The sequence below is a fragment of the Bidens hawaiensis genome, unplaced genomic scaffold, assembly GCF_021521415.1.
Source record: "Bidens hawaiensis isolate Kalapana, Puna unplaced genomic scaffold, B.hawaiensis_p1.1 tig00026143_1, whole genome shotgun sequence".
Taxonomy (NCBI): Eukaryota; Viridiplantae; Streptophyta; class Magnoliopsida; order Asterales; family Asteraceae; genus Bidens; species Bidens hawaiensis.
This window is the reverse complement of record NW_027494201.1, coordinates 192,232-218,831: the sequence shown is the minus strand read 5'-3', so window position 1 is coordinate 218,831 and position 26,600 is coordinate 192,232. Positions and strand designations below refer to the sequence as shown.

Genomic DNA, 26,600 nt, shown 5'->3' with positions numbered 1-26,600 from the left:
TGTAACACTAGTAATTAACTAATTACAATTGGGCTGTTTTGGTTATGAAGCCTGAATAATATTGTGTACACATGAAGCAATCAAGGTGCAAAGAATTCAACTTTAGGTAGGGATATTAATCTATTATTAGCTTTTATATATCTGTGTTTATAATTATGATGTGCACTTGGTTTCTTCATGTTACTATTCTTGAAGCCATGCAGTTTTAGAATCCAATATGTTACAAAATATGAGCTTTTGTGAACATGAATGTATCACTAGTGGTAATTACATTTGGGCTTCTTTAAAGTGCTTTTTGCTTTTTGGAGAGGCAAAATGTCCAAAATGCCCCTCCAAAAGCACCAAATTGATGCTTTTAGGTGCTTTTGGAGGGGCATCTTGGACATTTTGCCTCTCCAAAAAGCAAAAAGCATTTTAAAGAAGCAATCCCAAACATGCACTAAGTTGAAAAGGCCTTTTTGTGATAAGTTGAAAAGAACTTATGACTTTCTAAGAATGAGTTTCCAAAAAAGTGTTTGGATTAACTTAAAAGCCAATAAGTTAATAAGTTATTTTTTTAAAAAGTGTTTGGTTTAGCTTATTGATGTAAGGGTGTAATGGTTAAAGAGAGATGGGTGGAATGAAAGGGTGGAATGGAAATTACAAACCTATAAGTTGATAAGTTACCAAATCTCAACTTATTGAAAACCCCTTTTTTAGCCTTGTTGATAAGAAGTAAAAGTCCTTATGTGTTCCCAAACACTTTATAAACATAAAAAGGACTTATTAAACATTCATAAGGCATAAGGAGGGGAAAATAAGGAATCCCAAACACACCCTTAGTCTTGCAAATGTTACTAATTTGCACGTTTTTTTAGACAATGTGTAGTGATTTAACTAAAAAGTGAAAAACGTTCCGCTACATCACTGCCACATTGGTATTGGGGCACTCACTAACTTTTCACTCAAAAACACGTTTTTTATGTGATTGGTTAAATGTGGCCCCACACATTTTGCCCCTGAGCCGTTAAAGCATTGGCACAGTGGCACCGGGGCATTTTCTTCTTTGGCGTCACTTGAAAAATTGTTCTAATATTAAAAAGTACGGTGAGTAGCAGGGAGTGGCGTCCCGCCCTCTCCACTACACATAGTCATAGATTCTAGTAACGAGAGCCGTCTTTAGTTTGCAGGTCAAAAATTATGTTACAGGTGCTGTAGTAAAAAACAAATCCAAATTGTAGAGCACTTTTGTTTTGTGCAGTTGATCTGTATACTTTTGCAGCAATACTTTTAGAATGTCTAGTTCATGTCATTTTTCTTAGGAATTGTTATATTTGATAAACTTTGTGCTACACCAGCGGTGCTCAACGTTTGGTTTCAAACCAAAGTGAACAAAATTGTTTAAAAAACAAACTGAATTAGACATTCGATTATAGATTATTACAAATCCTGTGGTCGTATTTATATCCGCCGGAACCCTAATTTAGAACAGGCGCGGCGTTTAGTAAATAACATGATGTATTGGTTTGGTGGTTTATAACACCAATTGCATAATATACACATCTTCTCATAATAATTACATATAATACCCTAACTTTACTAACTAGTATTTGGGGTTATATGTGGCTTCAGTTTAGTCATATGGTTAGGGGGTTAAGACTAGCTTTTGTTTAAAAAATATCTTTTAATATTGTGTAAAATGATCATTCTACTCTTTTAACTAATTTACTGTAGAGACCAATGGTGTGTATAACTACTTGTGTAAATCAAAAATATATTTTTGGCCCAATACAGTTTTACAAAATATAGTTTTGGCCCAATATAAGACTTGATCCAATAATCATGGCATTGGAGCTTTCCCTGCATGAAAAAAAAAGAATAAAAAAATAAAAAAATAATTAGCATATGAGCTAAGTCACTACCACCATTAAAGTTAGAACTTAGAAGTTAGAACGCAACGATAAGTTCCCAAGATTTTGTTAAGCCACAATCCTAAATTTACGATTTTAAAATTGCAAATTTAGGATTCACATTTCAACTAAATCGTTAAATTTTGCATGCTCATAGAAGGTTTTAAAAGAAAATCACTTAAGAGATGTTATGATATTGCCCATATCAACGACATATTTAACTCTTGTTGTGGTCCGTTTCTTCATATTGCCCATAACCTACCAGGATAAACTTGCTATAAAACATATCAATAAGAGATGTTATGATATATATCTCAATGATTGGTGTTTCGAGGACCACGAGATCAAATCTTCTCCTAAACAATGCAATAACCGAACATAAAACGTCTGGAGTCATGACACCTGCCCCAATCAGCATCCGAGTAGACAATCAGTGTGAGATGAAGATGCGACAAGTTGTAAACCGTAATCGATTGTTCCCTACATCCCTTTAAAAACCGTAAGATACATTTCATGAAATCAAAGTTTGCATCTCGTGGGGCGTGCATGAAAAAACACACGTGTTGAACGGCATAGGTAATGTGCTGATGTGTAAAAGTGACGTACTACTAGGGCGGAAACTTCCGACCCGACACGTAAAAAAGTTTTGGGTTAACTAACACGGCCCCTTTAAAAAATGGGTCAGGTGGATTGAACTGTTTTCGAAACAGGTTCAAGTTAAGCAGCATAAAAATTGGTTGAACCATTAACCCATTTAAATTAATATATTTAAAAAAATTAAAGTTTTATTTTCCTCCTACTCTTGAAAGAGGCTCTCATTTTATCTCGAAACAAACATGGCAAATTCTTTTGAAAGAGTTAGGATGTTGGTGTGTAACATAGTTGGATCTGATGCATTAAGGATGATTTAAGGATGATATCATCTACATAAAGTATTAAGGGCATCTTTGATGGGGAGTTTTTGTATGGTTTGAATCCTAGATGGCTGCTAGGTGAAAGAGAGTGTATATATATATATATATAGATAGATAGATAAAGGATCCAATACAATAATCCCTAATCGTACATTACGTACGCGACTCGCATCCCCGTCGATTTCAAATAACACGCGGTGACAATATTGTAATATTCATCAAATCGTTGCTCCCATCGATTTCGTCCACCTTCAACATGTCCGTTCAACAATCCGTCACCATCCAACGATCCTGTCCACCGTCCACCATCCAATGATTCCGTCCACCGTACACCATCTTCCTCCGTCACGACCTGTTGATAAAATTGACCAATTGAAATTGAAATTGTTGAACTAATTGACCAATTAAACTTTGAAATTGGTCCAATTAATCATCAATTTGAAGTTTCAATTGATCAATTTTGAGTTTTAAGTGATGGGTTTTAACTGAACGTTTAAAGTTTTAAGCGTCATTTGTAGAAACCCAGTTGCAGACGTTCCATATTTTGTTCATATGATCGAATCAATGATCAAATTAACGGTCGATTGACGATTGTTTGATGTATGAGATTATATGAAATGATTTCAGTGTTCAATTTAATGTTTATAGGTGTTTAATTTTTTTTGTTAATTTTAGAAGTTCTGAACACCTAGAACTTCTTAGAACTTCTAAACTTTATCAGAACTTCTAAACTTTTTTTAACACCCAGAACTTATTAGAACTTCTAAACTTTATCAGAACTTCTAAACTTTTTTTAACAACCTGAACTTCTTAGAACATATTAGAACTTTTTAAAGATGTTCATTGTTTTTTGAACACCCAGAACTTCATTGAACGTATTAGAACGTTTAAAGTTGCTCTTTTTTGGTCAGAACGTTTAAAGCTCTTCAATTTTGTTTCAGAACGTTTAAACATAATATTTTGAACCCTAATCAGAGCTCGATTGAGTGCGTTATTTCTGCAATTCCATAATCAATTGATGATTCTAAAGCCTCTTACACATCAATTCGATTGATTAAATCATCAATTTTGGTGTTTATTTTGGTCAGAACGTTTAAACTTTGAGCAGAACGTTTAAACATGAACCCTAATCATAGCTCAATTAAGTGTGTTAATTTGTATTTTCATAATCGATTGATGATTCTAAAGCCACTTACATATCAATTCGATTGATTAAATCATCAATTTTTGATCAATTTGAAGATTTTTAATGTTCAGGGACGTTCTATTTCAGTTTTGGTTTTTGACTTTAGAGATTTCATACTTTAAACTGTGATTAGAGTTTAGAAATTATATTAGATTGAGCGACAAGTTCCGAATTTGGATCAGAGTTGATTTGTAATCGACGAATTTTGATCGCGAACTCCTGTTGGGTTATTTACGAAACTGCCACCACGTTTTTTTAATCAAACGCTCTGGAATGTCGTGTACCTAATGTATGATAAGTCATTATTGTACGTTAACTCACCCCTATATATATATATATAGAGAGAGAGAGAGAGAGGAGAGAATGAAAAGAGTTGGAATTTCAATACATTTTTAGATTGTGTGTGAGATAGTGAAGGAAAGAGGAGAATGGGAGGAGAGAGAATTTGAGAGGGTGATTAGGATTTAGGATGTTTGTATTTCAAACCACTCCAAGCATTGGAGATGCCATATGCTCGTTGTGGCTCATGATGGTGATGGTAAATGAACGAGGCAACGAGTTATCACAACCACGGCTACGAAATCCATGTGATGTGATATATGAGGCAAATCTATTATACTAGGCGGTGGTCATACAAAGACTTGCGAAGACATTATACCAAACTTACGAAATCTATTAAACCAAAATTATGAAATCCATGAGATGTGATCGCGCGTTACTTTCCCATTTTAAACAAACTTGCTCCAAGGAGTACATCTTATTACCTAAAAATATTTGTGTTACAATTTCCTTAATCTCGAATTATTTTTATCCCGTTAATTTGTTATCTAATAAACAAATTATTGTCAGTTGTTAAGCGGTGTTGTTAGTTTCGCGTTAATCTTAATCAAATAAATAAGGTCGTTAGTTTCCCAAAACTGTGAAGTAATGGATGCCAGTCTTCAACATTGATAACCCTATGTGCACCAGCCTTCCTTATTCCATCACATTAACTTGCTAACCTGAAGTTCATATAAAATGTCAGCTACATGTTGAGTGAGTTCTACATTTAACTAGCTAAGAGTTACTAAAATAATATGTAATAACACTGACATGCTAAAGCACAAACATAACATAACCGTGACTATACATGAATAAAGCATAACAATTTAGCTTACCAACATCACTATACATACTATATGTAATTATAATTACCGATACATGCCACAAAGGTGTTGCCTAACATACATCTAGTAAGGGGTACACTCGTACATGGGTCGTGCCCATACATGGGCCATACTGACTAACTAACTGAGAGCATTAAACAAAACTATGTGACATTCGTCAATTTCTAAACTCGAAAACACGACCCGTTTAAAGTTTTCTGATTTATTGTTAATGTGATATTGTTATTTCATGTTTGTTTACGTTAATCATATCAAATTATGTTTGTTTATATTGTTGGAAACTTTCGCAAACTCAATTTCGTGTATTTTGTGTTATAATTGCTTTTAATCGAAGTCTGGGGTCAAAAGTGTAATTTCCAAAAGTTAACGATTTCCCCTTATGCCGCGCTACGCAACGGGATGAAGTTTCTAGAAGATTCTTGGTATGCCGCGTGCCATGACGACAAAGAACTATCGATCAGGACGCACGATTGACCAAGCTGTAGGCTGAAAATTTATTAACTTCGATATGATTCACCAAATCAATCTCAAACGAATTTTTATTCTAGATTAGCCTAAAAAAATGTATCTGGACAATTTTTCTATCATAAATTCTTTAACTTGTCCCCAAAGTTGTGATCCCCCCCCCCCCCCCCTAATGTAGTTATTTTATTACATAATTGAGTGATTTATAAAATCTCATAAATTAACGAGTTGTAAACGTAACCCTATATTAACCAACACCCTAGGCCCTATTCCTCTATTGTTCATCGATTATTACTTTCAAAATCCGTTCATATGTGTTAAAATTCTCAAGTTCTTCCCCCTTTGACTTCAGAAAGTTAACCATCTGCATGCAAGGCCCCAAAGCCGAGCACCTTACTAACAGTTAGATTTACTTATAAACACAGCTTAAATATCAGAGTTTAAAAAAACATTCGCGGAATAAAACTACATTTATATAAAACTTTCTTTCTAAAACAACACTTTGGATGTTAACACCATGTAGATAGCCCTATGTGCACTCCAAGCTCCTTTACTTTCTTTTATCAACCATATGTGCGCATACTAAAAATCAACTACACTGAATGAAGTCTAGTTTACAACTCCGCTTGATACCTCATGAGTCATTCTTCACTTTTAACATACTCCTATATATAAATAATACAACTTACACCTCTTATAATATACATTAACTTGACATCTTACCTGGACCGTAAGTACGTAAAGGCTTGCCATTTCTTATACATAAGTCCTAACACACGAAAGCACGTTGAGGCTTGCCTTCACTAGCACTTATGTCACTCAACTTATACACGAAAAAACGTAGAGGCTTGCCCTCACTAGCACTTACGTCACTCAACTTATACACAAAAGCACGTAGAGGTATGTTATCACTAGTACTTATGCCACACAACTTATACGTGAAAGCACGTAGAGGCTTGCCCTCACTAGTACTTACGCCACACAATTTATACCAAAAGGCACATAGAGGCTTTCCCTTACTAGTACTTATGCCGCATAACTTATACACAAAAAGTACGTATATGCTTGCCTCACTAGTACTTACGCCACACTTCTTATACACGAAAGAACGTGGAGGCTTGCCCTCACTAGTACTTGCGCCACACAACTTATACACGAAAGTACATAGAGGCTTTCTCCTCACTATTAATTACGCCACAGAACTTATACATGAAAGCACGTAGAGGCTTGCCCTCACTAGTACTTACGTCAAACAATTTATACACGAAAACACGTAGATGCTTGCCTTCACTAGTACTTATGCCACATAACTTATACAAGAAAGCACGTAGAGAATTGCCCTCACTAGTACCTACGCCACACCATGAGAGAATAACGTATACCTCTAGTGTGGAAAATCAAATCACGCCACTATATTTCGAAACTGAGTAGGAATAATATGACATCTACGTTATGTGACAGTTATCACTCCAACTTTTTACACCTGCAAGTCCAATTTTGAATTTCATGAATATTTGTTATTCTCTCAAAACGATTTAAGTTTTCTAAAGGTTTTTTTGAACTAGGTGAATATCATAAGTGGCCATTTAAGATGAATAATATAAAATAATTCAATAGTGTTTTAATAGTACAGGTAGCTTTATGCACTATTTATGCACCCTTGTGACACGTTGATTTTAGTTAATTCACATGATAATATTGTTTATCTAACAAATCCAATTATTGAATATTTCTTTACAAATGATAATATTGTTCATGTATAGATTTTTATAATCTTAAAAAATGTTAATAGCTACACATAGCCTAATTGGACAGGAAGAATGGTAGTTCAGGAACGAGGTGGGAAAAACTAAATCATTAAACTTAAATTTAATTAAATATACAAATTATTAACAATTTATAATACGAATAAAGGTTAGTTACAGTTTTCGTTCCTATGACTTTATGAAAATATCATTTTCATTCAAAAGTTTAGTTTTAGTAAAGAGGAGAGGATACTACCATTGCCAAGTTTACTAGATAAATATGACATTCACAAGAATGTCTTTAACGATAGAAACAAAGGGGTAAGTCAAACTATCAAGAAAATGGAAACCAATTAAAGATATTAAACTGAGAAAGAAAAGAAGTTTTTCAACTAAAACCTTTTTAAATCTAGAATTCTAAAGAATTTTTATTATGAGGCAACCTTTCACGTAACCGTACCATGCTTGAATTCGAGAATAATAATAGTATATGGGTATTGTTGATAAGGAGAGTGGGTATTGTGTTATTCTCTCTTCGGGTTAAGAGTCGGGCTAAACCAAATATCGTACTTGAGCTCCATTGTAATTTCCTTTGATGTCGTGTAAGTTCTCTTGTTTAGACTAGATTTTGTTGTTTTAGCTTCTTGCTAGTTTGCGTTAGTTGCTGATAAAATTCCGCCTTTCAAAAAAATTATTGGAAACTGAAAGCAAAGAAAGCCTACAATTGAGAGTAGTTGCTTCGAAGTTGGTGAATTATTACATTAAATCATATCGTACACAACATAAATGAGACATTAATTATTGACTTACCTTTTCCATATACAGCCTTAAAATAATTGGTCGTATGATTAGACCCAGTCATATTTCCATTCTAATTATTTGTTTTGCAATTCATCTATTATTTTAAAACTTTATATATCAATATATGTATATAATATGGGTGCATTCGAGTAATGACCACACCACGTCCCTTTTTTAATTAACAAATGGCAATTATGTTGTGAACCGCTGGAGCTATACAAATTGTACTAGTGCTTCTAGAAAGCGTAAGTTCCCTCTAACATGAAGCGGCAAACTTCTTCCTTCGCGGGATGGTGGTTATGTTGATAGCATGGAAGATATGTCGAAAGTGTGGTAAGGGAGAGGGCCAACCATATGTTTTAATATTGGGGTTATTCGGAGCTAGGAAGAGGGGAAATGGAATTAAAACGAACAAGAGGAAGGTCTTTCACTGCTAGAAAAATGTTTTTATTTTTTTATTTTTGCTACAAACCTATCCGACAACTTGACCACAACTCAAAGTTTGCGATAACTTTCTGCAACAAGTAGAAATAAGGAAAAACCTGAAATGTAACTCAAGCAGTCAAGTTTCCGAAAACATCCACATAATTTGACTTGATCGCAATCGCAAAGTAAATACGGTTCCGGCAATTAACTGACAAATACTCTATATTTACTAATTTAAACCATCTAGAATAATAAGCACAGATAAAAATAAAAATAAAAAGACTACTCTTTTATTTCAAACTTGGTGCAAATAATGGCAACGTTTGCGACAACTTTGTCACAAATCCGTATGTCTTGTTTATATTAGTTAATATAACTTGTTAATATAGGTAAACTAAAATTTTACAAACTGAAAATTAAACTTTGTCGCAAAATTCCAGTGTTTGTGACAAAACTGTTAACTTTTCTAATAAGTTTTGTCGCAAATCCAGTGTTTGTCGCAAAATTCCATTTACAACAACTTATAACCTTAACATATAAATTTAAAAAAAAAAATCACAGTAATTTAAAAGATGGATTGAGAATACTTGGAGAGTGATAAGCCAAAATCACCATTTTATTTCTTACATACAACGATTGTTTTTTTTTTTAAGTTTATAAAATTGAAAATCAGAAGATATAGAAAAGTAGGAATGTGGACCAATAAGAGTTTGTAATTTACGGAATAAGACTGGTCAAAAAAACAGCAAACAAAAATTCTCCTTTCTCTTTGTTGACCAAACTCTTGTAAGAATATAAGGACGTATCGTATCACTCAAATTCTTTTCTGGATTCTTTTCAAACACATCTCAAATATCACAATCAACAAGAATTAGAGAAAAATCGAATAACAACCAAAAACCGAAATTAATCATAACCGAAAAAACTGAACGGTTATTGTTAAGTGAATATGATTTACCAATCATTTGGATATGGTTACGGTTAATGTGTCCTTGTTTAAAATCTTTAATCGAAATCGAACCTTACCTTGTATGTTTGTGTGTTTCCAAATTATTACATATTTCCATTTTTTCTCCCTCTATTTCTAGATTCATACATTTTCACTCGTGCTAAAATTGTCTATAACCAAGTTTGGAACACCATAACCAAGTTTAAAAATGACATATTTCATCTTCAAACTTTTTAATTGAGCTTGGAACAACATAAAATAACTAATTTTGACCAAAACATAAGAACGGAATTAAAAATATATACATCGGACATTTAAGCAAAATTAACCGAAACTGTCTCGTAACCGACGGTTAACTAACCATTTGGTTATGGTTATGGTTATGGTTATGGTTTTGATTAATTGATCTTTATAATCGAAGCTCGTTTATGGATCTATGGTTGTGGTTAAGCCTCCACAACTGAACCAAACCGACTTTACACACCCCTAAAAGAATTCATTATAACATATTTATTTGTATAATTTAAATATTATATACTATCCTATAGTAGAGAGGTCTATTTTAAATCACATATTTTAGATTTAGTCATAGAAAGAACAAGAAATAACACAAGTGTGATTTATCAAAATGATTGATGATATAAAAAGCCTTGCAACCAAATTTGTCTTGACTATAAAAAGTGTAAGCAAAAAAAAAAAAAACTAAGCTAAACCACGGGGCCTCCATATTTGCGACACCTAGTTTTTTTAAGGCTTTGATTCTCATTCGATTCTTCAAATCCAATGACAAAACAATTACCGCCTAATCTCTCAAATTTCTAAAAGAATTGTTATGACTAAAAGACCTTCAACCTCAATTGACTTCTCTATTGCAAAACGATCGTATATACTACATAAACCATCTGAAAACTAAAAAAGTTGATTCTAACACCGGACATCGGCTAAACCGGCCGTGAGACTTCTAATCCATCTTTCTGACTTGGTGATTGGGGAAACTCATTTCAACTATTTCAACTATAATATGTGTATTGTGCTTTCTATAAATCGTATAAATACTCTAAAAAACAATTTATTTATTTATTTTTTGAAAAGGACCCGACCATTTTCATATCTGCTTAACACCAAAAAAGATTGAGCCTACCGGGTTTGCCATCGTATATACAATCAAGAAAATGACATTAAAATTCAAAGAAAACGTCTAAGCGGAACTAAGGGTAGCTAGCCTCACCATGGCTGTCTCCAAAAATTTAAATACCTCGGTCGAGCAAACATAAAAATGCTCGTATGCCTTAACGAAATTTTTTTTCACTAGCTTACTTGGATAAAATTTTTATCGACCAGTTTATTATAAGTAGAAACCATTCTGAGCATATACTTATCTCATAAACCATTGTAAATAACCTTATTTTTAACACAAAAAAACATATACATGTAATATGTATAAAAAGTTTGTGCCCCCGAACCTTATGTGTCCCGTCCGATAGTATAGCTCACACACCCTCCGAGCCTCACATTTGTATTTACAACCTATGTTAAATTAGATTGTTACATCCACGTGAATGCGTAATTAATAACTATAAAGTTGCATTTAAAACACATCTAGCACATATACTTCTCTTCTATTTTTGTTTATTTATTTTTATTTTTTTAACGGCATATACTTCTCTTTTTAACTTCAAAATGACAAAACCTAACAAACAACCCCAAAATTTAATAATTTCCCGAAGAGAAAGCTTATTAACTCAAAACCCACGGTAACAGTAAAAAGTACTCAAAGATTGCCAAAAATATTTAATTTATATTATTTTCCTAACTGATTTACAATTAATCTACCCTAACTAGAAGAAATTAGAATATTATTATTAGTATGAAAAGGAAGAAGCTGATTTTGACCTCTGAAAAGAGGGAGAAGAAGAAGAATTCAAGAACTGAATACAATCTTCAATAGCTTGAGCTCTATGAGAATCCAAAGCTTCAACATATGATCTTGATCTTTTCAAAGTACAATCACACAAAGACGAGGACGAGGACGATATTTTACGTGAAGATGACACGAAACCAAGTGCTCTTGCAACTTTCGCTTTGATCCTGCCAAGAAACCTCAAAGCCGAGAAACCCGAACTCTTTTGTGACCGAAAAGTAAATATTCTGATAATGGGTTCGGGTGACGGGTGGTGGATGTGGTTAGTGAGGTATAGCGATGGCGGTGACGGCCTGCCGTCGACGTCCGGGCTGAAACTCACCCTTCTAGTCATGGTTGTAGGGAGAATAATAATGGAGAGATGATGGTATAAGAATAAGAGCAAAGTATTTATTGATGAAAAAAACAAAATTTTGAATTTATAAAATTTGTAGTATTATTTTAGAAGGTTAAAATAAAAGTTGTGAATATTATATTAAATGTGATGATGGTGAGGGTTTTTTTATTGACCCATGGAACACGAATTGTAGTTGAGAAAAGTTGTTGAGTCGTGTCTTGTAAGTTGCGAGGCAAATCATTGTAGAATCACATAATATAAAAATCATTTGTGTTGAGGACGGAGATAAAATACAAAATGGGTTTCTTATTTTAATCAAATGTGTGTGAAACAATATAATGTCTCATGTTCGAAATTTAAGTTAAGGGTTTTTTTATAATAATTTATAAATTAACTCTGTATTCTTACATATATAAACACCAATCGAGCTACATCTGGATAACTGGTAAGCGAGGAACAAGTTGCGCCGCTATCCCCTTTTAAATCGCAAAGCCTATTTTTTTAAATATAAATCTTTGGTTCCTCGAGCTCTGCGAGTCACTGTGGACCACCTTCTGTAGTCGCTCCAAAAAGCGAACTGCCTCGGGAGCTAGGGATCCAAATGTGTCGAAGACAAATGGAATGAACACATACTGATTCTCCAAATACAATGCCTCATGCTTAGCAACCTTCCTAGATTCCGCCCTTAAAACCGTCTGTCCCGGAACAAAGTCACTGTCTTTCTGCCCCACCAATGGGGACACCCCAGTGAGGTCGACACATGCATGCTTACCCCCTGCCCAACCAAACACAAGAACGTCTGCAGGACGCATGGTAAATCTTCCCCCTCGGATCAGTCAGAAAGTTAATAAGTGCCTCTTTCTTGGCTGAGATCCCGACACGCCTAAGCACATCCCATAATACATCTCTATCTCAGTCGTAACGATACTTGAATCCTAGCAATTCCTTACAGTAAAGGGCATGCTCACCAAATTTATCCAAACCTGACAGTGTTTCTAAACGAATTAAGCCTGAAGCACCAAAAATACAACGTTACATGGCTTTAATTTCACAATTCACTAGGGTAGCGTTTGGTATGAAGTAATGATGGACGGAATGGAATGGATCAATCCAAATGAATAAAATAAAACAAGTTTGGTTGTCTTCATCAATGGAATGAATTATTACTAAGGAATGAAAATCATTCCATATATAACTTTTTCCATTCCTTAGTAAGAGGTGTTTTTTTTCCATTCCTTCAAGGAATTGAATGAAATGATCAACAATTATTATATTTATTATTATTATTATTATTATTATTATTATTATTATAACTATTATTTAATTATAATATTTATATTTTTTATTATTATATCGCATTATGTTATTATTGTCTCATTAACTAACAAATAAAATATGTGTGTATACTATTTAATAATAAAATAATAATAAAGTGATTATTCTTTTCAATCCTATGTGATAACCAAACAATATAATGAAATAGTAATGATTCATTTCATTTCCTTGTCCATTTCATTTCACTCTTTATTCTATTTCTTCGTTCATTTCATTACGTCATACCAAACAGACCCTAGAAGTTAAAGGCTAAAAGGGGTAAAAGAATATATAATAATTCTTTTTTAATATTATACTCTTCACTTTTATGTACTTCATTGTTTGTATTCAAGAATTATACCATAAATAAAAGAATTATCTATTAGTTTAAGTTTAATATAAATAAAGCGTAAAATACATTGTGTGGTTAATTATTTACACGAGACGATTATTTAATATTGCACATATATGTGTTTATCGAAGTCACATAGTGCGAATGTGTGTAGGGTCGGAATTATCACACCCCAATCAAAGGCGGAACATGTCGGGGTGCAATCGATTGCCCAAAACACAAGACACTATTAAAGTGAAAATATTTAATCAACTCATTTATTTCACAAATCAATAAACAACACATCTTGGTCATACAAACAAATTGAACACAAGTAAACAAATATATTGTTCGTTTTACTAATATCTTAATAGTCTTGGTAATGTTTTCCGTCAAGTCCTCACGTCGATAAAAGTCGAACCTGTAACAATGCATAAAATAATATTTTGTCAACACGTATGTTGGTGAGCAATTTCATAGTTTGAGTATATATAATATGAATGAAATCCACAAACGTATATGAGACTATAAATAAAAGCATCAATCGTGGCATATAAAACATATGTAAATGAGGATCCTTTCTACTCGGTAACAACGGACATACTCGGATAATGAGGCCCTATTCTACTAGCACAAGGCTAAGTAGTTAGGGGAGCGTATGATCATACTTAACGAGGCTCAACAACAACATAAAAATAAACACTCACGCACATAAAGCATACGAGACATATAACACACAAAAGAGCAAGTATTCCAAGTATCATATACCCTAAAGTTTGTGGTTTGAGAAAAGTGTATAATAAATCATTCTTGTTTTGAATAAGTATGCATGTTATCCCCAAAACATAAAAGGGAAAACGGGGGATGAAATGTACTCACCTCGATTGACGGATCGAGAAATAATAAATGATCGAAATGTAGAAAGCTTGCGAACGAAACGAACGAATCCAACTTGAAAGCTAAATGAAAACGAATAAATAAAATATATTAATGAACTTGAACTTTAGTTGAAACTTCATTTGAAACATTGAACGAGAAGATTCGGTGGTTAATCGGATTACTGGTTAGTTTGTTAATGATTAGGGACTCGTACTTAATTGATAATAAAATATTATTTTATTGGGCTTTTAAATAGCTAAATCAATATTAAAAGAAACAAGACAGGTTTAAATCAAGAGTTCGGTTTTATGAAAATGAATAGATAATAAAGTTTATAATAATATTATTAATGATAATGATAGTAATGATAATAATAATTCTATAAAGATATGTTATATATATATGATAATGACGATAATAATATGTAAATATACTACTAATCGAGAATTGTTGTTAAAACTAATAATAGTAGTAGTAATAATATATATAATAATTATTACTTTATTGTTGAAAACGTTATTAATAGATTTATAGGTTTTAATAATAATTATTATTATTGTTATTATAATAATTATATGTGTCATATTAATAATAACTAATACTTATAACATTTTAATAATAGTAGTATTAGTGATAAAAAGGATATAACTCGAGTGACGATGACGTTAAATGGTAACTATGCCCGACATGGGTTTCGGTTTAATAAAACAAGTAGATAATATTAACAATATTAGATTTTAGTAATATTCCTTAATAACCATAATAATAATCATAATAATAATAATCTTTTATTATGAAAATAATGATAATAATAATAATTATTTTGTTAGACAATAATAATAATAATAATAATCTAGTTAATAATAATGATAATAATAATAATAATAATCTAGTTAATAATAATAATGATAATAATAATAATCTAGATAATAAACATGTTGCCGGAGTTGATTCCGACAGCCGGAAAGGCGCCGGAAAACAGAAACAGAGAGAGAGAGACTTACTGTGAGAGAGAGGGAGTCCGCGAGAGAGAGAGAGAGAGAGAGAGAGAGAAAGAGAGATACGAGAAAGAGAGAGAGAGAGACGGATAGAGAGAGAGAGACGGAGGGACGGAGATAGACAAAGAGAGAGGGAGAGTACGACAGGAAGAGAGAGGCCGAGAGACGGAGAGCGAGAGAGAGGTCGGTGGAGCTCGCCGAAGATCGACGCCGGACATCCGAGGTCGCCGGAAAAACGGTAGGGAAGGAGGGAGGGAAAAAGGTAGCGGGTGTGTGTTGTGTGTGGAAGAGGGGGTGGCTGAGATGGTGGTGATACAGTGGGGGGTGATCGCCGGGGGTGTTTGGCGTCGCCGGATTCTCGCCGAAAATCCGAGGTCCGCAGGAAAACGGCTACCAAGGGAGGGGCGGCTGAATGTTTTAAATTGGTTTAGGGTTAGGGTATTTTAATATATATATATGGTATATGGATATTACATTTTTGGCCCCTCAAGTTCTAATGGTTTTACGAAGAGGTATTAAACTTAGGAAATATTAATATAGATTTGGAAACAAAAATGTTGAGTCGGTTTTATAAAATAAAAGTTTACAAAAAGAATATAACTCGAGACCTAAATTTGACGAATGTCACATGAATTGATCTTTTGATAACCAAAATCACATTCCAAATAGCTTGTTTTTGTATGACTATGTGCTAAAAACATGTACACATGAACACAAATACTTCTGTTAAACGTGACGCCTTCTCATTACTACACATACTTTTTGAATAAAATCTAGTGTGTGTTGCAACGGCCCCAAGTAACTAAAATATATTAATTATATATCTAAGTCTGGTTATTATTTTCACCATTATTATTATTATTATTTTTTTATTGTTGTTGGTTCAAAATAAGAAATTGGACTAGTTAATTACACCATAATTAAGATATTAACAAAAATACATTAATTCATACTTTTTAATTGAAAAGCTTATTACAACAATATTTAGAGACGAATCCATAAAGCTCCAACAGAACTCCATTGGCCTACCTGTTTTTTTTTTAAATGCTTAGATTTAATTAAAAAAAACTAGTAAGCGATTGACTAAGACAAAACAAAGCAATTATAAAACGGAAACAAATCTATGAACTACCCATAACCACATCAACTAACTACACACATAATGAATTTAGATTGACGAAAATATATGAAAACAGTCTAAATAAGAAAATGCGCGTGTAGCATCTAGAACCCACTCGACCAAAAGCTCAAACCATCACACTTGAAAGGGAATCCACTTCCCACTTCTACGTGTTTAAAAACAAGTTTCAAAATAGTCAAGCATTTTCTCAATAACCGCCTTAGTTCCTTCCATCATGTAAAATGGTGCCTTTGCTACTTCCATACAACGTGACATACATTAGTGAGATATAAGTAGCAACCTTTTCAATTTTCCCAACCTTTTTCTTCTTTACAAAAGTCACATCAACGAATATTGCAGCCAACCCTCTCTAAAACTCCAACAAAACGAAACTTGTAAAAGAAAACTATCTCTACCTTTCTCTACACATATTTACGAACATACTGCACCCCATACCTTTCGTCATCCTTCCCCTTGCTACTGTTATATTTCAACAGTTATGTGGTAGCCAATGGTTCTAGCGGGCGGACACAGTTGGCATGATGCTGAGACGAATGAGGCAGTGGCGGACCCAGGAATTATTTTCTTGGGGGGCGACATCGGGACTTAACACTAATCTTGGGGGGGGGGGGGGGGCGATTGGGATTTTCACATATAAATAACACTAAAAAAAAAATTTAAGGTGTGCTGCCGCCCCCATACCCTCTACATAGGTCCGCCTCTGGAATGAGGTGCCTTTTATTTTGTGATCGGTGTACAAAAAATGGTGTTGAATGGACATAAATTCGGTTAGTATTGATTAGGTTCGTTACATTACCCGCACTAAACCCTAAATGTATATAGTAAAAGTTGAAACCAAAATTAACATAATTTAAAAGAAAATTAAACATATCTTTATAGATAAAAGATTATACAAAAAGCACCACCACATGCGCCACATGACCAGTCATATCAGAGGGAAATGGGCACTCATATGTACTACTCATGCGCCGCCTAATCATGCATTGTTATTTTATTTCTACCCTTAAGTACTCACAAACCACAAAATCATTAAAAACACTTACTCACAAGTACCCTAGAACTTTTTTATGTTTTTTTAGTTCTCCAAGTACACTAATTGTAAAAAAAATGAATTAATTTTATGTGACAAACTTTTGCCATATAATGCACCCATGCATCATATCGACATGAGGTGGTAACAGTGTTAACATGTGATTTAGAAGCCATACATCCTATCCATATTAGTGCTCCATCCTCTCCCATTTTGATCGAATCATGCCAAATTGATATATCCCTTATATTACCTGTTTTGTGTTTGTTTGTTTTTTTTTTCTTTGCTTTTTTTTTTCCTAATATAAATGAGTAGGGCCAATTGGATTTATTATTTTTACTATCAAGCACGGTGGCATAATAGTCCATTTACATCTACTTAATAGTCAACATGGACATGGATCAAATGCGTTACGATCATTCAAACAGTAGGGTCAACGTCTTTAAATTTAGACAAATGATAGAGACATGGTGTAACTACTTAAATTTTTATGTGGATTGGCTAATTACATATCTATATTATATATAATACATTAAATAAGGGCAAATTAAGACACCTGATTTTAAGAGTTTTGCAAACAATAATGCATAAAATATATGTGTAATTAAGGGTAAACTTGTCTTTTAAACACAATTCACTCAACTTACAAGTTTGTCCCTTCATCTTTAACCATATCATGTTTTTAGTTTCAACTTTAAACCAACTTCTCACCCACGATTTTTAAACGACAATAAGTTTTTCATATTTTTGTAAAAATATTGCACCATAAAAATGAGTATTTTATTTTCTTTAATTTGAGTATAATATTATTATAATTTTTCAATTGAAAAAATTATTATGTTACGTAGGGGTGTTCAATGCCGGTTTTGATTGTTTTTAAACGAAACTAAACCATTGAAAATTGAAACCAAACTGTTATTAACGGTTTGGTTTAATAGTTTAAGCTTTGATAATAAAATTTGCTTAAAATGATAATTAATTTAACCGTATTATCAATTCCAACTAAGTCAAAATATGATATTTGAAAAGATAAAGGAAGTAAAAAAACGACTGAAAGTAAAAAACACAACCGTGAAACCAAACCGATGACCGGTTTAAACGGTTTCAAGGTTTTAAACCGAACCATGAACATTCATAATTGTTACGTGATTAATAGAGTCCGCGTTCGAAGACCTGCTACATCGCGCGGACACCCGTTTAATAATAATTTTATATATGATCTTAGCGATATAGTGGTATGATGTTTGTCCTTCAAAAGTAATGTATTGATTTCAAATATTTGAAAGTACAAGATTAGAGGATTTTAGATGAATTTTTTTTATCATTAATAAAAAAACAAGTAATTGTTTTATCTGTTTAATCCATTAAAAATAAAATATAATGCAAATAATATAATATAAATTTACATGCCACGGTTACGTTTTGTCTTAAAAACTAGTAATATGATAAGTATTAACTAATGCAATGTCTTGTTGCTCACATTTGAAACTATAGGTTTGTCTAAATGAGATACTCATTGTCAAAGGAAGAGGGTGGGAATTTAGCAAAATAAAACTTAATTAGATAGAAAAAATAATGATATCACATATTTTTAGAAAAAAGAAAAAGGAATAGCTTGTACATAGTAAACGAAAGTTCAATTAAATTGAAACAACATGTCAGGATTCCAACCATGTATGGTTTCCTTGACAATTGTAAAGTTATCGGTTAGAAAAAATGAATTCAAAGGAAACAAAAGGAAAAGAGTATTAAAAACGAGACCCCATTCTGTCCCTGCAACTGCTTTTATGCACTGCAGCTACCGTTCTCTCCCACCATTTATTTATTTGCTTATCATACTTCATTTTCATTTTTTATTTTACACGCAAATTCATTCATATACAACGGAATCTATAGAATAATACTATGTATTTGTTTTGAACAAACAAAATTATTTTTATATTATTTAGTTTTAAAAAGTTTGAAACAAAGGTATTATAAAGATAATTTTGTACACCCAAACTTTAATAATTCATAGCAGAGTATTAAGATAACAAGCTGTTGATTTTATAATAATTCAAAGGCCAAAAAACTATAATAATAAAAAATTGGCTTCTACCTTATATCCAAATTACTCGGTATATCCGTATATAAAATGCTAAAATTTCTACTTTCGGTAAATCTAAAGATAACGATTTTAATATATAAAAACTTTATGTTATTAAAGTTATTTTGAAAACTTATTATGGTATGTTTTATATATATACTTTATGTTTTTAATTCAAGGTTAGATAAATTAGAAAACTATTGTACATAGATAATTTCGAAAGCTCGATTCCAACCATAAGATACCCTGTGTCTAAAGTCAACTATGAGAGTATAATGGTTAACAAAGTAAACTTATGAACATTATTATAATTTAATCATAATTTTATATTTTTATTGTAAAATCATGTTGGGTAAATGATTTTTTTTTTCTTTTGATCGGCTTCTTTTCTATTTTTCAAAGGATGAATTTGATGGTCGATCTCACTCACAAATCAAGTGTAACAAGGTTTTACGCGGCGCAACACAACGGGGCTGTTATGTGTGTCAATATCGGCCACGTTTGTTACGATACCAAAACTAAATTCAAAAAATAATTTCATCAAGTTAACGTATTAAAACAAATTAAAAAATGAAATAAACACACTAGTGTTGCGGCATCTATCGACACAAATTTAGTAAGTATTGGTTATGTTCGTTACGGTACAGGCAGAAAAAAAACAACAAAATCAAGTTGTAATATGTCTAAAATAATTTCGATGCGTGTTTGATTCGTTGATTTATTTTATTAAATATCTAAGATCTAGTAATTATTTAAAATTATAAACTTAAATTACTAACATAAAAACTGGTTTAGAACTTTATTATTAAAACTGGTTTAAAAATTTTAGTTATTATCATTAAAAATTAATTTACACAAATGATAAATTCATGGACAACCAAATATAAAAAGATTTACCGGCTTCTATATGTCTTGACAAACCTGTGAAATTTAAAGGAAGGAGGACATGACATAGATAAGACACTAAAGAGCATTCCCAATTCATTTTTTATCTTTAAATCTAAATTATATTAAAAAACACTATAATTTCTTTTTTTTTCAATTAAATAATATTTTTTTATACTTTTAACATTACATTTTCTCTTTTCTCCACTCACAACCAATTTCAAAAAGTATTAAAAATTTATTAAGAAACTACGAAGAGGATTGTTTCTTCAAATTTAACTATTAACAGTAACGTTTTCTCTCTTTTTCATTCACAACCTCGTCAACCACACCTTAAAAAAACAAAAAAAAAAAACACCCACATAATTTGAAGAACCGTTATGAATGCTATAACATGTTTGGTTTACAACTCATCTTTTATGTATATATACATAAAAGCTATTAAAATATTTTTTAAAAATTACAGCACGAAACCATGACTTTTTATCTATGTATAATATAATTGCTTTTGATATAATCAAAACTTGTTACTGCATTGTGTAAATAAAGTAAATAAATAATATAACTAAGATTGATAATTTAATAATATATGAATAGCAAAGGTTTTTTTAGTTATGTGTTTCATCCTAGATGGATGGCACGTGTCTATTTTTCGGGCGAAAGGATGATCCATTTGTTAGATGATTCCAGGCATCCGGGCTTTTGATATTGAGTAAAAGTAGACAAATAATATATGAATAAATCAGAAAATGCAATTAGTATTGTGAAATTAAGCAAATATGAGAAAGAACTTTGGAATTGGGTAAAGATGTTGGAAGTTGGGTAGGAAGAAAACACACTTGCTGTTAAACCTTTTCCTTTTACCTTTCTTTGCTTGGTCAAAGACAATATGTGATTTGTTTGTTTCAAATATGTTGGATGTGGAATCTCTTTTTCTAGAAAAAGAAAAAACATTCACAGTAATGATTCATTTTTGTACCACCGATGTTAAATGGACAAGCACTTAATAAGTTAATATATGTTGGATCTGCATTTTGCCAATTAGACTGTTCAAACCGCTATATTTGTGTAACGAGTTTGACGGTTTGGCTTTCATTTTGGAGGGTTTCGTATTTTGGTTTGGACACGTTTCTTAGGCCAGTTAATGTCCTTTAAAGGACATCTCCCCCCACATCATCATCACTTTTTTTAGTTAAAAACATGTGTAATAGTCTAATAGATAATTAGCAATTGTCGACTCAAATGAATATTGTGTATTTTTCTGAAAAATATACATTAGTTACAATGCATCAAATATAAATAAGAAAATGGACAAAAAGAGACACCACCACACCACTAACACATGGTGGAGTTACACTTACTAGGGTGCAAGGGGTGGAGCATGGTTATTGTCAAAATTTATAGATACTCTTACAAACAATAAAGATGTAGCGGCAAAACAAAGTGACAAGACTATACTAGATACTAACCCAAACTGAAAAACACCTCCCAAACATTTAGAACTCACAAATACGAGTTCTTAATTAACATTACAAACAATCATGTACAAGTACAAATCAGTTGATGATGAAAGAAAGCCTAAAAATAATAAAACCAGACTAACCGAATGAAACCCTAATACAAAATAAAATGAACTGGCAGAGAGAAACCAAATAATTGTAATTGTAATTGTAATGAATAATATGTCTGCCGTCTGCGTAAGTTTCTGGTGCAAGACTTGTTTCATATTATCACAACACAAATGGGCTTCATCTAGACTTGAACCATCCAAGCTAACTGCAACCCACTTAGCTCCTGGCCCACCAGCATATGTTCAGCCCAAAGTAAAAGTTCAACCCACTGTGCCCACCATTGTTTGATCAAGGACATTTCAGATTCTATCATTGTCTTCAACACAGAATAACTGTTTGTAGTTGATAAATATACATCCCCACATTTATTCATGCTCTTCGTGTTGAAATCTTGTAAATGGAAGATAGTTATAGAGATTTATGTTAAACATCAAATCTTTTTTTTAAAACAAACGAATAAAAACCCGGTTACCGGGTAACCCAATGGAAAAAAGGCGAGCCCATACGTCCGCGATCGAAGATAGCGCTGGGTTTCGGAAAACATGTCGTCTGAAGGTCCACTGCGATAACACCTTGTTGGAATCGGATTCGAACATGAGACCTTGCGAGCTCCAGCACAAATCTTCACTCCCTTTCAGTGTCAGTTGAGCCAAAATCATAGTCTAAACATTAAATATATCTTTTCTTATAAAAAACTACCATGGATTATCTTTATGTTTATCATTTTTATTAATTTCAATTGTTTATATGCAGTATATATATATTAAACAAAACATCATTAAATATAATCACTTATTATTGCATTGTTTCTTTTCTAATTGAAGAAACACTAAGTAACCCCGGGCAGATTATGGATAATCTGGGGGTTAAATAGATGTTTCCCACGAGGGTTAGTTCCGGCAAGATGGTTGTTCTTTTGATGACCGGCAAAACAAACTGTGAGCTCGTCACTGAGAAGGGGGGGTACCTCCTTGTGACCACCCTCTGGCGTGAGAATCAGACTCGATTGCTCTTGAATATAAGTGTATATTAAGAGAAATAGCTAGAGAGAAGATGATGATACCGTTCCAAGGTGTTGGAGTATTTATAGCCGAAGGTAAGTTTCCAAGAAGGTACAGCCGGCTGAATAGTATTCCTATTCTGCCAACTGTGGGCTACGCACATGCCATGCTGGTGGCTGGTAGTTGGTGGGTAGGCAGCGGCTGATAGTGACCAGGCCGGCTGTGTACTATTCCTGTTCCACCAACTGCAGGCTATGCACGTCCTCCGACAGGTTGGTGAGTAGGCGGCGGCTGATAGTGACATACAGTACAAGAGCGTGCTGCTCGTCATATTGTTGTCAGTGAGCTGTCGTATCTTTGGTCAGATCTTTTGTCCATACCTCGTCAGGTACAGTACAAAAGATCCTCCAGTATCGTACGGACTGGCTCATTTGGGCGGGAGTTTTCCCGGCTTTGTGCGGGAGTGTTCCCGGCTTGCTCACTCCTTCTTCAGGTGACATTACTGAATTATTTAAGAGTTAAGTGCCTTGTGCGTGTAGCCTTGCTGCGCGGGTAGCCTTCCCTGATGGCTAGTATCCGTTGCTGCGATAACAGGCGGAGTACGTCGACCATTGGGAGGCTTCTTCTGCGGGAACAGCTTGCGTACTGCGCGTAAGGACGTCACGTCTCTGAGCACGGTGGGTCCTGCGGATCCAGTTGGTTTCTGCGCAGACGTCTCTCTTCAAGGTGAGTCTTGCGAGTTTAGCCTTTGCGCAGACGTCCCTGTTAAAGGTGAGTCCTGCGGGTTCAACTGCGCAGACGTCCCTCTTTGAGGTGAGTCTTGCGGGTCCAACTGGGCTCTGCTGGGACCTACCTCTTCAAGTCCCCCCAGTCCAATGTTCTTCTCATGAATTGTTAATAAGTGAGGTGAACTTTTGGACTTAAGCAAAGGGTTTTGAAAAGGGTTTAGTTTTAAGGTTTTCCATGGGGATTCTTCCCGCGGAAGTCCTAATGTCACGTGCAGAAATTCCCGACTTTTCTGCTTGATCTTTGGGTATGATGCGGGTAGGTCTGTAACCTCCTCGCAAGTCAGGAGCGTTGAGTTCCACTTGTATAGATTCTCCATGAGGTTTTGGTAGTTTTGAACATAGTGATCAATTATGTTAAACAACCAATTCCATCTTGGAGCTTCAAACAATCCAATTCTCGACGTTCCCGCTATGCGGGGATGTTATTCCCGTTTCCGCAAGCATGGCCCAGAAGATCCTTCTTGGTTTCAATTCCCCGCGGAGTGCTAGGTATGTGAAGGGTTTTGCCTTGACACTGTACCCGCACTCGTCTTATAGTTACTTTACTTCCAAGGTATTCCTAGCTTCAATTCCCTGCGGGTGCTAAGTATGTGAAGGGTTTTGCCTTAACACTGTACTCGCACCTGTCTTATAGTTACTTGGTTGCCAATGTAAGGGGTATAGTCCCGCTTACTTTTGAATCTTTTTGACTTGCGTTGTAAACGTTGTATGACTTGCTCACGCATACTTTAGTTTAATTTAGCAATTTTCCAATTGTTTTGAATAAGTTAACCGTTCGACGCGTGGTTGTCAATAGGTTAGTGCAGTTTCCTCTATCATGATTGTGCGGGTAGGACCGTCACTTTCATTTAGTGGGATGACCAATCTTCACCTATAACTGACCTGCGTGAAGGTTTGTCATTTTTTGTGTTTACGCGGGTTTTGCCGCCGTCCACACGCAACGACTTCTTTCCATATTTATGCGGTGAATACCGGCATACCGTCCGGAAAGTTTATAAGTATAAATGTAAAGCGATCAACACAATGTGATAAAGGAGAATCATTTCCATTAGAAGTGGCCCCAGGCCGTTTCTTTATAAGTTTGGAATTGATCTACATGTAACATTTGCGTAATTGAGCTCCATTCCATGTTCTTGGGATGGGAGCGCCATCGAGCCTTTCGAGCCGGTATGCGCCCTTTCCCAAAACTTCTTTGATAATGTATGGTCCTTCCCAGACCGGGGCCAGCTTTCCTGGGTGCTCTTGGTTTGAAGCCTCGTTGTTACGCAATATGTAGTCTCCTACATTGAAGTTGCAGAGTTTTACCCGCGTGTTATAGTACTTTTGCATTTGTCGTTTGTAGTTCTCTTCACGCGCTGCGGCTAAGTCTCTGCGTTCCTCGGTTAGCATAAGGTCTAACCGTCTTTCCGCATCATTGTCCTCTGGTTGAATCAAGATCCTTGGTGAGGGTAAACCAATTTCAACCGGGACCATGGCTTCAGTGCCATAAGTGAGGCTGAACGGGGTTTCTCCCGTACTTGCATTTTTCATCGTTCTGTGTGCCCAAAGGACGTGTGGAAGTTCGTCCACCCAGCCAGATCTGTGTTCCAATAGTCTTTTCTTTATGCCATCGACGATGCTCATATTCGCTCTTTCCACCTCACCATTACCCTGCGGGTGCGCTACTAAGGTAAAGGTGTGGGTGATTTGAAGTTCTTTCAGCCACTGTTGTAGCTTCTTGTCAGCAAAGTTGGTGCCGTTATCGCTCACCAAATTCTGTGGAAGCCCAAAACGACAAATAATAAATTCCCAAATAAATTTCTTGATATGTTTTGCGGTTGTTTGGGCTAAGGGTTTTGCTTCTATCCACTTGGTGAAGTAGTCGATGGCGACCACTAGATATTGAACGTTCCCTGCTACTATGGGAAATGGGCCTGTCACATCGATAGCCCACTTCTGAAATGGCCATGAAGAGGTGACTGGAACAAGTTCGTTCTTCGGGCGATGCGTGTTAGGTGCGTAGAGTTGGCAAGACCTACACTTTCTGATGTATGCCAGTGCATCCGTATGTATCCCCGGCCAAAAGTATCCTGCGTTGTTTAGCTTAGCTACAACTGCGCGTGGACCTGCGTGTATCCCACAGATGCCTTCGTGTACTTCCCTTAGGAGGTAGTCGGCATCTTGGTCGTCAACACATCTGAGGAGTGGGCCAAGAAAGTTACGTCTGTAAAGGATGTCATCGATGAGTTGATAGTTCAGTGCTTTACAGCGTAGTTTTCTTGCCTGTGTTTTCGACTCTGGTAGTATACCCGCCTCAAGGTAATTTATTATTGGTGTCATCCACGTTTCCGTGCCGGTTTGGATGACACAGACTTCTTTGTGTGGGACTGATGGTGCTCCAAGGAGTTCAATGCGGATGTCCTTTCCCAAGTGGGTGAAAGCCAATGACGCAAGCTTGCTTAACGCATCCGCAGATTTGTTTTCGCTACGCTTGACGTGTATGACCTTACAATCATTAAAATCGCGCATGAGGGTTTTTGCTTGAGCGAGGTACAAGGCCATTGTGTCGTTCACGGCCGTGTACGTCCCATTTATCTGATTGGCTACTAACATGGAATCCACATGGGCTTCCAAGTTCTTTACTCCCATCTTACGCGCAATCCTTAACCCGGCCAAGAATGCTTCATACTCAGCCTCGTTATTCGTACTTGGAAAATCTAGTCGAATAGCGTATGTGTATTCTTGGCCTGCTGGGTTGGTTAGTTTTAACCCTGCGCCTGAGCCCTCGTTGCTGGCTG

At 34.5% G+C, this 26,600-nt stretch overlaps 1 protein-coding gene across 1 annotated transcript; it reads right to left on the bottom strand.

Annotated features, from left to right (window-relative positions):
* Positions 1-11,403: 11,403 nt before the first annotated feature.
* On the bottom strand, positions 11,404-11,796 carry LOC143572897 (uncharacterized). The gene has a single exon (XM_077057930.1). The coding sequence runs from the start codon at positions 11,794-11,796 to the stop codon at positions 11,404-11,406; it is 393 nt and encodes a 130-aa protein (XP_076914045.1).
* Between the last annotated feature and the right edge of the window lie 14,804 nt (positions 11,797-26,600).